Here is a 16,712-nt window from a genome sequence, read left to right as displayed (position 1 = left end):
AGCAAGGCTGAGAGCTACCAACTCAGGCGCCTGAGCTCAAGGCCCTCAGCTCCCTGCTGAGTTGTGATTTCCCCCTTATCTGAGGGGACAGAGATGTCTTGCCTTCCCTACCACCCACCCCAAAGGCTAGGGACAGTAGAGCGGTTACCAGCATAGCACAAGGAGAGGTGGTTTGACATTTTACTGTTGACCATATGCCAGCTCCTGGGCCCTGCGTATCCTACCTCTAGCCACGCAGCTGGTTCTCCACTCCAGGTAGTGACCTCAGACTGAGTGACAGAAGTGGCAAGAGGTTGTTCAGAAGATTACAGATCCAAGTCCCCAGAGGCTGCCATCTCACAAGACCATTAGGACATTTTCCACTTGGCAGTTGTTAATATTCTTCAGCAGAGAATGAGCAGGAAGCCTGTTCAAAAAAACTCCTTGTCAGATCTCTGTACCTTGGAAGATAAAGAGTGTGTGAGGGGTTTTTTTGGAATTAAATATTCATTGGACTGAGTTAGAGCTCTTACTGCTCGTAGGAACAAAACTGGATCTCCCCCTTTGTTTTAAAATAACGACAATAACTTTACTTAAGAATCAGTTTCTGTACCAAATCAGACAGAGCAATGTGTGCCGTGATTGTTCTAATATCAGAGTCACAACTTGGAACTGAATATAGAAGGACACGGTGGCTTGACACTTCAGGACAGAGGACAGGGCTTGGCACTCTCTGGCTGGGCTCTCTGCCACGGACCCACAACTGTTCTACAACCTGAGATTCGGTTTCGGAGCCTGTAAGATGGGAACATGCCTCTTTCCTCTCAGGCTTTGCTAAGGATTTGGAAATGACAGGAAGAAAACAAGTGGCCTGAAGAAAGCAGGGCAGACAGTGGGGCCCACTTCTCCCACTCTGACGCAGACACAGAGAACCGGTCACTGAATGCTCGAGAGCTGTCCCCACTTGTTCCCATCCCCCCCAGGCCCGCCCTATCTTTCAGGCATCGTTGCTCACGTTTCCCTTGAATTTAAACATCTTTTAAAAGCCTTTCAAAGCTTTGAAGGTTGATTTCAATGAAACCTGTTTTTATTCTCTGCGTTTTTCCGACTGTCACTCTCGGGTAAAACAAAAAACACTCACTGTCAAAACAGCAAGGGTTTGCTCTCAAGCAGAGAAAGAGAGCAGGTATTGCCTGCTTGATTTATTTTGGCATATGCCTCACAGTTAAATAGGGCACCTTTTAATTTGTCACTTCTTAAAGATTCACTTAGGCTGGCAAAGAAAATCCCCAGGGCTTGGTTTCAGCTCAATTTGAACTAGCTGGGCAGAAAAGTTTACCCTCTACCCTTGGCGCATCCACCTCTTATGTGGTGCTAATTAAAGAAGCAAGTGTTTATTTAACAACTTCAGATAGGCACAATCTGTGGCCTCTTGTTTTGACTTGAACCCGGAGAAGTTTAGAAATCAAAAAGACTACCACAGCTCACCTAGAGGTGTGCAGTGAGCCCCAGAAGCCAGTGTTTTTTCAACACTCCCGTGGAAGGTTATTAAAACAACCACTTCCGACTATTTTTAAACTAGAAATCAGCTTTTTAGCAGAGAGACTGGAAACTCAAACTCTGCCGGCTGTCTTTTTCCACAACGCAGCAGTGGACTCCCCCGTGTCCGAGCTTCTGTGCCTGTGGCTGTGGCAATGGCGCGCACCCACGCTAGACTGCTTAGATCGGGAAGGGAAGCAACGCATGCGCACAAGCCATCCAGAACCCACTAGGAAGGACCAGTCGCTCAGAAGTGTGCATGCGTGGTTATCGCCAAGGGAAACTGCTGTACCATCTTGGAGTTCCTCCACTCAGGATTTAGTGTTTCTTCCCATATGGGAGCTGTTTCCCTGTCTGCTCCAAATTTCCTTTGCTGGAACCGAAGCCATTTCTCTCCTTTTCTCAAAATTGGTGACAACATCTGTTTAGTCCCTTCAGTGTAACAAGGCCAGATTGAAGGTTTGTGTTTACGCTGTCATTAACACAACCGCTGTCAGACACAAAGTGGGGTTTGGCATCTCAATCACCTAATTGGAATTTGGTTCATTATTGGATGTGTAAACTGATTCAGTTACAAAAAGAAACACACACACACACACACACACACACACACACCACATTAATATGCAGATGGAATTTTGTTTTTTTTTAATATACATAAATTTCCCCTTTCTGCAGACTCAGATTTTCTCAAAATGCACATGTGTAAAATATATGAAAGAAACAAAATGCTTCCTTCTCGAAGACCGTTGGAGCCAATGACTTCCGAGAAAGGCAGGCCATCCCACGGCAACCATCGCTCACCACAATTTCCGGTCCACATGTAAGTATACTTCCGGATAGTGTGTAAGCTCCAGACTGTCTGTGGTCCAGACACCGTACCTGTCTCTTTCTAGCTGCTTTCCAAACTATTTTAGTTTCTATCAGTATGAGTAAGCCAAAGCATCCTATTGGGACCTGAAGTGAAGCATTAGTGAAACTTGCTCTTTGCAGCTCAAAGGCAGGGAAACCGAGGTTGTTTTCTGTTTCTTTCCTAATACCTCCCCTGACAGGCGGCTGGGAATGTGTGGAAGAAAACCAGGCTAAGCCATTGTTCTCAAACATGTTTATTTGTAACCGTTTTACATGGTGTGTTACAGAAATTAATGGAAAATTTCTAAAAATTTTGCTGTTCTGTTGAATGCATTGTACATAAAGTTAAAAATAATGTGTCCATATATGTTAGCAAACTGTCATCTGAGGTAAAGTAGGTCTAGAAACGCACTGCAACAGTCATTTTCTCTTTCTCATCTTTATTAAAAAAATATGTGTCAGAACGCAGAAGTTGAAAGGAACCAAACCCACGGAGTAAACATTTTCTTAAAAGAAGGTGCCCGGTACATTCCGGGATGGGGAATCTGTAGACGCTGGGATGAGTACAAGTTATCAAAAAAGTCTTGTGATATGTAAAGATTGAAGAGCTATAGGGAATGGGACAGAATGACAGGTGGCATTTCCCTGGTTTCAAAATTTAAAGTGACAAATTTAGTGCTAATAGAAGATGAGGAAGGAAGTGTTGTACACATGAATCTTTCCATCAATCTAACCAGAACTGTGCAGATTCCCCATGCTCTTTTGGTATTGGTACCTTAGCTCCTGTTTGGACATGTCACTATATTCCTGGGATAGGGGTACCAAATGGTGGTTGAGGGAAAAACAGTATTTTGTCAATGAAAATATAGATGGCAGTTTAAAAATTTGACTTTAATCTCCCTTGTTTTAACGTGTCATCTGGGCATCTTCCTTAAGTTCAGATCCAGTTACATTTCAGTCATTCTCAATGAAGGATGACAATCAGTTGGGCTGTCACCACCTCTACTACACTGACTGCAGATGGTACACCCGAAACAGCAATGTCAGCCAGAGTTCACTTTGCATCAATAGTAACCCAAACAATAGGGAAACGGGTGTCACACTGATGGACAAACTTGGCCATAGCGAGGGACATGACAGCACCACTCATAGACTCGGCACCATGACACCATAGCCACCAAAGCTGTTTCCTGCAGCCACCACCTACACTTCAGAGAAGCAGGATGCTTTCAGGACAAATCACAGTCATTATATCTTCCCATTTCTCCTTGTCACGAGAGGGTCACCTCATCATAGCACGGGCAGATGCTTTGGGAGGAATCATGTTCTGACAGGCAGCATCGTCAGAGGGCAGTGGGCAACCCTTCTCGTTCTTGGGACCTTCCACAGTAGGGTAATGTTTTCTAATGGACATGTGGTTTACTTATCTGTTTGGGAAAATTATATTCTAGTGTAAGATCTAAAAGATAGTTTGACATTGTATTGTGACTTTTGTGTGAGGAGTCACTTTAAGATCATCTTCAAAATCATTTTAGTTCCCATTGATAAGATGCCAAAGCATACCGGCCAATTTAAATCATATCAAGGTAAGTCTGACTTTTCAAATTTTAAAATTTAATAAGGGTAATTACTCCCAGATCCTATTAAACAACTCTTGAGGGTTTCCTTCTTAATGTTAAACCACTAAATCCAACATGTAACTGCATAGGAGCATCAGGAAAACACATTTGACCTGTATAACAATTCTCTATAGGGTAAAAATATATAGATTCTTTATGAAAGTTGTGTGCTAAACGTATGAACTGAACACTAGACCTTTGTCCCATATGTGTAAAATCAGGAAGTAAAATCCTTCTATTTCATGTACAGTCAGTCCAGTGACTGATGGGAGAGTACATGGGCATGGGGAGGTGACCAACTCTGAAGGTCAAACCTCTGAAGGCCAAACCTTCCAAAGGTGAGCTTCCTTTCTCTTCCTCAAGACTCCAGAAGAGCTTGCTGTGAAGCCCCGCCTCCTCCCGTTTACTAGCTGCTGATTGGCCCAGGACTCCCGCTTGTTTCTGAACTCTAGCTTCCTACCAGTCCCAGACAAACATCCGGAAATCGAGCCCCATCCATCGTGTTCCTTGCACCTTACACTCCATCTGCTACCTTCTCTACAGTGTAATGGCATTATTAAAAAGCATCTTCATTGACATTTATATTTACAAAAAAAAAAAACTGACAAGTTTTTTTTTTTCATTAGAACTCCTTAAAGCCATTTCCCTTAAATAGTTAAAGAGTTTAATGGTAAGATTTTCCTTTTCAAGTTAGAAAAAAAAATCCCATTTGATGTTTCTGGTGTACAAAAAGAGATAGAGATGAACCATTTGACCACAGACAGAATCAGTTTGTTACAGTGAATATTTATGTTATCATTAGAAAGTTGGTTCCTAAGATTCAAAACCACATTACCAGAATCGTACCAGAATTATTTGGCAAACGACTTTTCTTTGAAAATGGCGCATGGAGAAGACACTTGTCTGCATAGTATCACAGCAGCGAAGTATCAGAAAATAAAGACATTATTTTATTGTACTCAAGAGTTCAGAGCTTCTGAGGAAACCAGATGCATTTTCCATCTTTCTCATTGACGGGATTTGATGTCCTTTGCTACCCCCAGAATGAAGGTCTATCCAAAAGCTGTCTTTCTTCCACCAGGACGCAGGATAACTAAAGGGTTGTTTTGGCAACATTCTTGATCATAATGAATAACCAATCACTTATTTGCCTTGTGATTTCAAGATAATTCACTTCATCAGAGGCTTTCCCTCCCCCATTTAGACTCCTCCGACCCATTTCTAAAAAAAAGTCAAAAGCAATACAAAAATTTGTACACTCATTAATTCTCAAACATGACAAAGAGAGGACAAGGGGAACAGGACGGCAGACCAGGCCCTGTGGAGAGATGCCACGCACATCGCCACAGCCAGAAGGCATATGGATGATGACACTGTGGTCACAAAGGATCCCTTGCTTTGGCCTAAAATGAGTTAGTGCCAATCTTGTTGCAATTCTCTGGTGCCTGCCACTCCAAATCTGCGGTCTCTACAGTGGTCAACAGGTAGCCAAATGAAAGCACACGATAACGGGTTCCAATCGAGAGACATCTTAGACCCAGCTGAGAGAGATCAAGGTATTTGTTGATTAAGCATCAGCTTGACTGGTGACTAATGTTGGGTTCTGATATTTTTTAAAAATACTTTTGTGGAGTGTTGTTGTGTGTTTTGTTTTTGTTTTTGTTTTTTTTGTTTTTTGTTTTGTGCTGCCATAGGTATCTGCCACTGGTTGCCAAAAACCACTTTGTTCCCTCTTCAGTCAGTTTCACTGGGCAATTATGAGTTTCTCTGTGGGATGAGGTGAGGTGAGGATGCAAGAGAGCCCGTTGCACTGCCGACTCCCATGCCAGTCTTGAAGCACCCACCATGAGCTCGCGTTGATGCTATTTCTTAGGTCTGTTGATCTGCGCATAGAGAGGCTCTGGCTCCTGTGGACAGAGGCACATCAGTCAGGCCTGCCTTGCATGCACCACGTTTGTGAGATGGCTTTAGGAAGGAACACTTGGGAATAAAGACAGAAAGGTGACAGCTGATGATGAATGACCTTACATTATTTCTTTATTGTCTCATCACGGTGCCCATTAACACCCCTAAGAACCCATCCAGACTTTGGCATGTGTGCGTGTGTGTGTGTGTGTTGCTGTTGTGTATGTGTGCATATATGTGCAAGTTGTGGACGCCAAGGTTTTGAGTGTCATTCTGCAGGCACAATCCACCTTGCTTTTGAGAGAGGGTTTCTCCTTGGCCTGGAACTCATCCAGTAGACCAGACTGGCTGGTCAGAGAGCCTCAGAGATCCACCTGATCCTATCTCCCTAGGTCTGGAATTACAAGTGTGTGCCACCATGCTTTGGGTTTTATGTGGATGATGGGATCGGACTTATGTTTGTGTGGCACAATTTACAGATTGAGCAATTGCCTCAGTTTCTTAGACGGTTATAGTCTTGGTTTTGAAGCTGATTTCCCATTAGGGTAATAGCATGGCATAGTAGAGCAAGCTCAGTAAGTTCTGTGGTGTTGGCCAGACATTTTTCCTTTCTGAGCCTCAGTTTCTCCAACCATGCCATGAGAATAGTACTGTTTAGTCCTACAAAGTTTTTTAAGAGAAGTAGAGAAAATTCACAGACAGTATCTAGTGTAGCATCAGAGGAAAGGGGAGGAAAGGGGGAGGAGGAGGAGGAGGAGGAGAAAGAGGAGGAAGAAGAGGAGGAAGAGGAGGAGGAGGAGGAGGAGAGAAAAAGAGAGAGAGAGAGAGAGAGAGAGAGAGAGAGAGAGAGAGAGAGAGAGAGAGAGAAGTCAAGTGCTCCTTGCTGCAGAACACTTAGTTTGTGAAAGACCTTCAAGTCTTACCTCATCTACCTAACAGCCCTGGAAGCAGCTCTTATTCTTTCCTTCTGTACTCATTTTGGAGACAAAAGACTTAAGGTCACGTGCAGAGAATAAGAGACCGCGGGACGCTCCGCTCTAAAATGGGGCATCTATATCATAGCCCCTCTTCCCAAAGCTCGGGGATCATCTCGGAAAAAGGGGCAGGAAGATCTCAGAGCCAGAGGCGGTGCGTGACTACGAGGAAGCGGTGTTTTCAGGACACAACAGGCAGTTGCACATATGAACTCACACCGGCTGTAGCAGGATACACAAGACTCGCGCAAGCTCAAGCCAGACAAAATACCAGCATGGAGCGGGGAGGCGGCATGAAGTCTCACCCCCTAACTGAGGAGCTGGTGGGAGAGAAGTGATGGCTGCTGGGAGAGACAGAGTCACCGTTCTTCAAGGACGCAGCCCAGGATGCAGCCCCTGAGAAGCTACCTAAGCTCCAGTTGATGGTTCTACGTCCAGGCACATATTGCCATTGCTGAGTGCACTCAGTAGGTTTAAAAAACAAAAACAAAAACAAAACAAAACATGAAATTGGGAGGGATAATGGTGAGGTGGGTGCGAGAGGAAGCGGAGAGGAGCAAATCGTGGAGGTGTGAACTTGATCAAAACACGTCTTTATCTGTGTGCAGAATCTTCAACGAATAAAACCAAAATACTCAAAAGCTTAGCTTGAGAGAAGTTGTACAGTCTCCGGGTCATTGTGCTGCCTCTTCCATAGGATGTAGCACACTTTTCGCTGCTCCATGTTTTATACTGGGGATGGCCTAGAAGATAACGTCTGACCTATCATTTTATAGACGGGGCGCTGGGGGGCGGGGCTCTGCAGAACAGCAAAGAGCGCTTCCGGGTTTCCACAGTGTCACGTGAGCAATCATGCCAGAGCCCAAACCAGGACTTTATAACCAGAGTCAGTGCATTCTCCTCCAGGACTGGCAGAGACTACACACTCTCGGGAGAAGGAAAATGGCCACCCTGTATTACAGATGATACAGCCAAACAGCCTGTGCTCCCGCCTCTATGCGCCACCCATGGTCTCCACCCTGCTGAAGGAAACAGGCAACTCTGAAAATGCCATCTGTTGAAATGCCTTTACAGCAGGAAGGGCCACGCCTTCCCTCCATGCCTACTGAGGGTCAATTGCCACTTCCCTTGACTTTTACATGTAGAAATGTTATATAGCAGGTCCTCACTGTGGGGAAAAAAGAGAGGTATCTGGCGAGATAGTGTATGACTATGAAATGATTTCTATTAGCTTCGATCTTTTGATGTCTTCAACACACTTCAGTTTGGTTTTATTCTCCTAAGGTTGAATTTGTCAAAATCTGCAGCAGGATGACCTGTTAAGTCTTAGTCCATTTCCTTCCAACATCTGAACCACTATCAATATCTACTGTTAGACTAGATAGAAACTTTGTGTTCTCTCTCTCTCTCTCTCTCTCTCTCTCTCTCTCTCTCTCTCTCTCTCTCTGTCTCTCTGTGTGTGTGTGTATGCACACATACATGTGTATGCATGTTTTCTAGAGATGAGGTGCACTCAGTAAATAAGAATGGGGAATTTTGTTAAGGACAACAAACAAGAAAGAAGCATTTCCCCTCACGCATTCGTTCACCTCAGTGTTTCCTGTGTGGGCTTCCTTCCTCACCCCATTCTTCTTTCTGGATTCCCTAAGAAGTCAAGCTGCCTTGATCTCACCCTACAATTTGCTCTATTCCAATTTTGGAAACTAATTTATCCCACTGAGAATGACACCTAAAAACAGAAGACGACAGCAGGCTCAGACGGGGTAATTAATGCCGCGCTGCATTAACTTTCTGCAGCGGAGATAAATATTCACACAGCTCCTGCTTGCCGGAGTCTAGCTTCAAATACCCATCACAACAGTGGTAACAACTGCAGTCAGCTCTCAATTATCCCCACTAATGAAGGGGAGCATTGGTGTGGAAAACCCCAAGCAGCAGATAATCCCAAAGTCTGACACTGTGATGCATCATCTGTTTTGGCAATAGCTTTACCTTTCTTGTTGCACAATCGTAAGTCATTTGACCCAAGGATTTCTAACCTGGCTCTGGCAAGCTGTTTCCAATATTCCAGAAAGTCTAACTTTCTAAAGAGGTTGGCATAATTTAAAAACTCTGTCTTCTTGGTTAGCTGGGAACGAGGCTGGCCTGAACAGTCAGTTCTGGAAGCTGCCTGGTTGTGTGCATGGGGTAGGACCCAGCCACCTCTACTCATTACGCCTTGTCTTTGCTACTTTCTGTTCACAATGGCAGAGAAGCTACATCAGTCTGTGCAGCCCGCATGGTGTACACAATACAGTCTCCTGGGGCAATTTCTTGTATCCACCACTCAAATGGCTGAAGACCATGTTGAAATCTTCATGTCTACCCTGGTTTCACCTTTGACCTCCAGAGGTGCACCCTACTGGCTTTTGAGCGCCTCAGGCTTACATGATCCCAAAGTGTACTTGCATGCTTCCTGCTCAAGCTTGTCACTCAGTGCTTTACAAGACAGCAACTGGTACACCTTATTTCTGCATTCAGAATCTAGTTCATCTCTTTGTCTGCATTCCCCTGTGTCCCTACAGCCTCATCTCCGGCCAAGTTCATCTTTTGAAGACTTCTTAGCAATAAGTCTGGTTCTCCATCTTAGCAGACACTGCCTTTTGCCAGACCCTGGTATTTTCTACCACTCTAATGGTTTTCCAGCTGGGAGCATCAAAGACTGTCACACCGTGAAGGTCTGAGGAAGTGGGACTGTTCACTTCAAAAGCTTAGGCAAGACTCGCTTCTAACTTTTACATCCACCAAACAGGCAGATTTGAATGAGTGAACAAATACAGTATTTCTAAGGCTCTGTTGTTCAGGTCTGTTTCAAAAGGGAATAATGCTAAGGCTGGTGGTGTGTGATTGTAAGCCTTGAATTTGGAGGTTAAGGCAGAAGGAATGTGAGGTAAGCTACACCATTCAACAGTGATACTGATACCAAATACACGTATTTTACTTTCCAGACTACCTCCTCCCTTCCCCCTCCTTATTTGCCCATCCCGTGTGTGTGTGTGTGTGTGTGTGTGATTGTGTTTATGTGTCTTTATATGTATGTATGGGTCTGTGTGGAAGTTAGAGATCAGTCTTGGGTGTGGTTCTTTCTGAGATGGGTCTAACCCTGGGACTTGGATCTCAGTGATTAGGCTGGTATCCTGCTGTCCAGCCCCAGGGACCCTTCTATCCTCACCTCTTAGCACTAGGATTGCCTAGCTCTCTATGTAGGTGCTGGGGACCAGGTCAAGCATTGTATCACTAAGTGATTTCCCCAAACCCTAAAGTACTTTCATACTCATACGCCTGGACAGGGCAATGCTATATTACTGGTTCTTCTCATTGTGAGGGGTGACATGCCTGCCTAAGGTCACTTGTTTTCCAGCCTCATTCAGACTGTGTCCCTCTGTTTTCTTCCTTTCATTTATTAAAAGCAAGCAAGCAAGCAAACAAACAAACAAACAAACAAAAAAACCTCCAAACCAAACATTCACCCTCTCAAACCATTTGAAGTTCATCTTTCTTTCTCCCTGAACACTAGGAATCTATCAGGTGATACTTTATACGCCTTGGGTTCCCACTACAGAGATCAGTATTAAAAAAGTGACAGCGACTTATTATTTATGGCAGTATCTATTGTTACAAAGGGAGGCAGACCAAATGATTCCCATTGTTACAGATGCCTCTTTGACTTGACAGCCGGGGACGTCTGATAGGCAGTTTATTTACTTAGCCATTTAACCAAATAAATGTTTTCATTTTTCTTTCATCCCTTCAAAGGCTAACATTTTCGCCCTTAAAATTGCTCCAGCAACATATCAGTGAAGCACAAATTACCTGCCATTCCCACACTAGCCATTATAATATTATTTTGGTTCTTTTTATTCTTTGCCCCTGTTGACTCAGTCTATCAAAGACATATGATTCTCCCAGATGGAAAGGGAAAGGGGGAGAAAGTGAAAATAATTGAAGATATTTTCCTTTATTGCTAAAACAGAAGCATTTGGTATTGGCCTTGAAGCTTCTACCTGTGGGGATTTGAGTCTGTTTGTTTTCTCTTATTCTGGAGCTATATGGCTTTAACTTATCAACAGATGTCATCCTTGCTTACTCAGAACTGGGTGGCTATTTCTAATAAAAAAACAGTGGGAGATCATGGCTGCAAAAGTGATAAGAAAGATAGGGACTTTGCTTTCCAACTACATGACAGCAGAGGGGAAAATAAAGCCACCGACACAACTATCTCTGCATGGAATCCTTTTGCCAAGTGTCGGCAAAAGCACTAAGAAATTACAGACGGTAAATTTCCAGTTAGGTCTATGGGTGAAGGGGAAAGACAGAGAGATCACGTTTGGCTCTTGCTATTGTGACACTGATGGAGGGACCCAAAGACTCACAAACAGTTCCCTCTGTGGGCTCGGTGGGGAATCTACCTGCAGGGTGGGCATTAACACCGCTGCCCAGCTTTTGAGAGGGAATTGTAAAATGGCCAGGGTGAATTCCTGCTTTATCAAAACTTATAATCTGGCTTTCCTCAATGCTGAGAGAGTCCTTATGGGACTTACATATGAATGCAAGATTGCTTTTTTTTTTCTGGGAGGTGGATGGGTAGTGAGAGATGGCTCAAAGAGAAGTCATTCTGATTATGGGACAGAGTTTGTTATAGGAATGCTGGAAAGGCTTTACCTTCTTCCCTCTGCTTTAACCTACTATAGGGCATATCAAAAATGATCTAAAACCAACAAGTATCAAGCAAAACCTCCTAGTTATTGACTTTACTCAACATGGGGATAGATGTATAAAATCTAAGACTATTGAGACCAACATATATTGAATTCATACCTTATTGGTTATGGTGATAAGGGTGGTGGTGAGGGCGATAGTGATGGTGGGAGTTGCGATGCCGGTGGGTGTGCTGAGGAGGATGGAAGTAAAGGCGGTGTTGGAGGTTAAAATAGTGGGCATAATGGTGGAATTACTGCAGTGATGGTAGTGGTGCTGATGCTGATATGTATCGCTAGTGATACGGTGATGAAGAACGTGGCAGTGATGTTGGAGGTGGTTGGTGATGGTGGTGGCAATTGTAATGATGTGGTGGCAGTGATGGTGGTGATAGTGGGGGGTGGTGTGGTGGTGCTAGTGATGACAAGGTGGCGGAGGTGGTAATGGCAGTAGCTACCAGATCTTCCATGTGCCACACACTGTACTGAGAAGTCGGTATACTTCACCTCATGACTTCACCCAACTGTCTTGTAAGATGGGCGTTATGTTTATCCCTATTTTTCAAATGAAGAAAATAAGATTAGAATCCTGATCAAGGTGACACAGTCAAGAAGGATGAATCCAAGGTTTGAATTCTGACCGCATTAACCCCCAAACCAGACTAAGTTTTAAGCTGAATTTGGATGACCTGACTTTATGCCATAGATCAGACTTATGGCATATTAGCTAATATCAAAGATAATATAGCCCTCTGACAGCAAATGGAAAAGAGTCAACATTCAGAAAAGAAAGAGCATCTCTTGCCTGTCATTTCCCACTTTTATGTGGCTAAGATTTGAACTTAAGTAACAAGGCTGGAGCTCTTGCCACAACACCACGTGGTGTTCATTTCCAACCCAGCCACGGGCTGAGGAGCCAGATGGAGCATCAAAGGCTGAATAAACCAAAGCCCTGTGAAACAATTCAGCTGTGTAAGTGCCTCAAGCTGAAACAAGCTCATGAAGATCAGTTTGAGACATTGACCTGCCAATGGTGTAAGTCATCTTGGTTTTCAACAGGTACATCAGTGCTAGGATGTTTGCTGCTGTCATGGTGAGTGGATCTCTTCACCTCTAGGTCGTTTATTGTTGTTTTTTTAAAAAAGCAAGTATGAAGTATAATATACATATGAGGTAAAAACTTCCTGGGAATCACCTCAAGGAATCTGCTTGTAATCCCTGACTTTTCTCATTCCCGACTGCGTCTTTAAGAGACCAGTTTCCAGTCTGGTTGTAAAAGATTGTCTTTTTAAATGGGTATTGTGTTTTTTGTATAGTATGGTATAGTTTTACATTTTACTGCTATAAAATGTGACAAAATACATAATGTTATAAATTATTTAATCCTAAAATCTATGAACAGAGGTACTTTCCAAATTCTGTTTTAGCTTTCAATAACTGTCAAAAGGGCCGATGTGTGGACTGCGAAGGACTCTGACACAGCCTTAGAATAGAGTTCTAAGCGGGGAAAGCTGTTAGCCCTTTTAATGGCAATGGTGATACTGTTCAGGACTAATGAGTTTGAGTTTGGACTTGCCGTTCTACATGTTTAAGAAAAGCCAGGAAAATATCTGAAAATCAGACACATTTGTCAAAAGCTAGCCTTAGAAGTCATGTCTGTGTAACAAGGTGTGCGTACGCCTGTGTCCTGAGAACTCGAGTTTCATCAGCTATGCTTTATTTTGATCGAGTCAGATGTATGGAAAGTTGAGTTACAAAAGCCACTTCTAGGAATGTAAGGGCGCCTCTCCCCAATCAGCTGCAGGCAGAATCTGAAGCGATTGGGTGGCAAACCACAGACTGCAAACAGCACAGGTGCAGACAGCAGCACCTCCAGTGTGACAGTTACATGTCGTCTTTGGGCCTTGAATTCCACTGGCACGTTGGCAGGAGATACAGAACCCTCACTGGGTAGATGGGAAGGACTCTGCGACCTTACATCTTGGGCAATCTTATTTCAAGCATGGCTTGTTTTTGTTTTATAGGCTGGCTTCTCAGTGTGTTTGATTGGTGACCTCTTTAGATGTGTGGCATGTAGGCAAATGCAGTGACATTTTGCTTAAAAGAGGAAAGCATCAGGACTTTGTTTCACTGAGAAATTATCGTGTGTGTGTGACAGAGAGACAGAGAAAGAGACATACTATGTGTGAGCAAGACTCAGAGAAGAGTGAGTGAGTGTGTGTGTGTGTGTTTGTGTGTGACAGAGAGACACGCCGGGTGTGAGCAAGACTCAGAGAGAGTATGTGTGTGTGTTTGTGATAGAGAGAGAGAGAGACACAGTGTGTGTGAGTAAGAGAGAGAGAGAGAGAGAGAGAGAGAGAGAGAGAGAGAGAGAGAGAGAGAATAATGTCCCTATCCCAGAGGGCCAATCTTTATAGAAACTAATCCACAGCAGGTAGTGTTGACTGGACCTCATCTTATCACCGTCACCAACTCAGAATGCCAGAAAGTATCATTAAGTAATAAAACTATTTGCCATGTTCCCTCCAGCCCTACCTTTTGGTGCATGTCAAAGGTCATTCATCCATGAGAAAAGGCAAAGTGCAAAACAGAGATGAGGCAGAGAGAGATCGTACAAACACTGGTACTTGGTGAGATGGCTCAGGCAAGGAGAAGGGGAGAGTATAAATACTGGCAATATAGTAACAGGCATGAAAAATGATGCAAGCACTAGGAACAAGCAGAGATACAGGGAGGTGACATGGATCCTACAATACAGCACAGGCAAGGAGACAGAGCGCAAACACTGGGGTTCGACATGACATCAAGGGTGGAAAGCAAGCAAGAGGGAAACCTTGCAGGCGAAGGAGATAAAAAAAAGGACAGATACCTACCCAGACCTGCGCTATCTAGCTACCGTCTTGTGGACTTATATTATCACCACTGGGCTCACCACTGGGCTCCCCAAATGGATCACTGGTGGAGGAGGCCTGTGATCCATCAGGCTAGAACACAAGAAGATGACACTTTTTTTTTCTCTCTCTTCAACAACTGAAAACATAAGGCATCTAAGATGACATTCATACGACATATGCAACCGGTTAGTTTACAGGAGCCTGAGACTTCTGCCAGAGGATGCCACCTCTCAGATGGGAGAGCTCCTACTAATTTAACTAGGGGTCAGTGTTTCCGGCTGATACACTGACCACATGAGAAAGTCCCTTGAGTGGCCCTTTAAACCTCAGCTCAGAGCTGGCATTCTCTTTTATGTTGCCGTCCTCGTACACTATGGGCAAATTTGAATTTTCAGGAAAAGTAGAGCTACCAGCCAGTCACTTACAGCCTCTTGCTCTTCACTCTTGCTGGGACTTTCAAAGCCTTCTTCGAAGATGTCATCTGTGGTCGGATCGCTGGCGTGGGATGCTGATGATTTGGATGGAGAGCTCTGCCTAGGGGCTGGGGTCGGAGCTACAGAGAGGCCATGCCAAAAGAGGAAATGTGGTAAGTATACATAAGTATACACCACGACCCGTTATATCCCAGCGTGGTCATCTGTCGTCAAAGGTCAACAGTGACACGCTGGCGAACCCTGCTCTCCAACACAGTGGTGGTGAAATGGCTTTTCGGGTGGCTTGTTTCAAACTCTGCAACCTTTCCTGATATCTGTATGTGCCAGGCACCCTGCTAGCATTCTAGGAAGTGTGTGGGTTGTGGCAAGGTAGTTCCTGTCCTTGAGAGAACTTCCTTGTTTGTAGGCAGCCCATGGTTCAACGAAAATGAGACATGCGTATTTTAAGAGACTCTTGTTCACTTATGCATGACTGATATTTCTCTAGCATTTCATTTTTTATTCATTATTCTTCATTGAAACCCCATGGATTAGAATTAATAGAAATGCTTTGGCTATGTAGCACCCATGGCCTGAGTGCAAGGCCTTCATTTTCAGAACAACATTCTGAACCTGCTGAATGACATAATCTAATTGTATTCACATTCGATTTTTTTTTCTTTTTTTCCCTCCCTCTCACTTTTTTTTTTTTTTTTGACAATTCATGGTACTGGCTATCCAGTGATCCGTATCACCAGTGACAGTAATGAAACCACCAAAATCATTGTACCATGAGCCCTTTCTTTCTCCTTATCAATTGTCAATGCACAAGCTGAGTCACTGGAACACTTTTTCCAATGGTGTCTGACAAGCACACGTGTCCTCAAGTGTGTCTGGATTCTGACTCGGCAGCAGGCCTCCTGCTTTTGGTGTTTGCCATGGGAAAGTAAGTGGAAGCAGAGTCCCCAAATGCTGGGGCCAGAAGGAAGCTGCTGCTCCTACAAGGGGCCCAGTTGCTCAGAACAGCTACTTGCTTTGTGCTAAGACACAGCTTGTCATGTGAAGCCAGCACGAGAAACCTGGCCCAGAAGCCTGCGAAAAACATACGACTGACAGAGATCACAACAACAAAGATCTGCCAATGTTGTAACGCCTTTAAATAACTGGCTTTTTAGAGAGCTAAAAGCCTCGGGGCCCATGGAGGTAAAACCACTGCTCCAATACACACAGGCAATAAGGAATAAACAGACCGCTATGTTCTCAGCCAGGGCTTCGTGTCCACTCTCACTCACCTCGGTGTCTATCATGACCTCATGGCTGTAAACTCTGCCTTACATTTCTCCTGATCTTTATTTCTTTTCTAATTGTTAAGCCTTGTTTTTAAATTTTATTTATTTATTTATTTGTGTGTGTGTGTATGTATGTGTGTGTGTGTGTGTGTGTGTGTGTGTGTGTGTGTGTGTGTATGAGTGTGTGTGAATAACTTTTGGAAATTGGTTCTCTCCTCCTGCCACATGGGTTGTGGAATTTGAACTCAGGTCTTCAGACTTAGTGGCAAGCACCCTCACCTTCAGAGTTCTTTCTGGCCCCTTGTTTCTACTTTAAAAAAAAAATTACACTTGTCTTCATTTTAATAAACCATGCTAAAATTTGTGTGCCATAGGCTAACATATGCGTAAACATGTATTAGCATATTAACAAAGTCCTAAGAAGCAAGGTGACGCAGGACAAATGCCAGGCACGTGTTCATCTCTATCTCTTTGTGTGCTATTGTCTGTGAACCTTACTGCCATTATCTGTC

General features: G+C 43.9%; 1 protein-coding gene across 5 annotated transcripts in view; it reads right to left on the bottom strand.

The window, feature by feature from the left end:
- Positions 1-2,606: 2,606 nt before the first annotated feature.
- The window catches only part of DAB1 (DAB adaptor protein 1), a 380,571-nt gene continuing 366,465 nt past the window's right edge, over positions 2,607-16,712 (bottom strand). For 4 of the 5 annotated variants that reach the window (XM_084785549.1, XM_084785550.1, XM_084785548.1 and 1 more), the window contains 3 exons: positions 14,924-15,051; positions 14,478-14,588; positions 2,607-5,896 (listed from right to left, as the gene is read on the bottom strand). In XM_084785549.1, the coding sequence (XP_084641675.1) occupies positions 14,493-14,588; positions 14,924-15,051 (224 nt within the window). In that variant the 3' untranslated portion in view covers positions 2,607-5,896; positions 14,478-14,492. The remainder of the gene's footprint in view (positions 5,897-14,477; positions 14,589-14,923; positions 15,052-16,712) is intronic. The other variant, XM_084785547.1, reaches the window with a different exon arrangement.

Source organism: Acomys minous (genome assembly GCF_964271855.1).
Source record: "Acomys minous genome assembly, chromosome: 6".
NCBI classification, from domain to species: domain Eukaryota; kingdom Metazoa; phylum Chordata; class Mammalia; order Rodentia; family Muridae; genus Acomys; species Acomys minous.
Note: the sequence above shows the minus strand (reverse complement) of the source record. Positions and strands in the feature narration are given on the sequence as shown.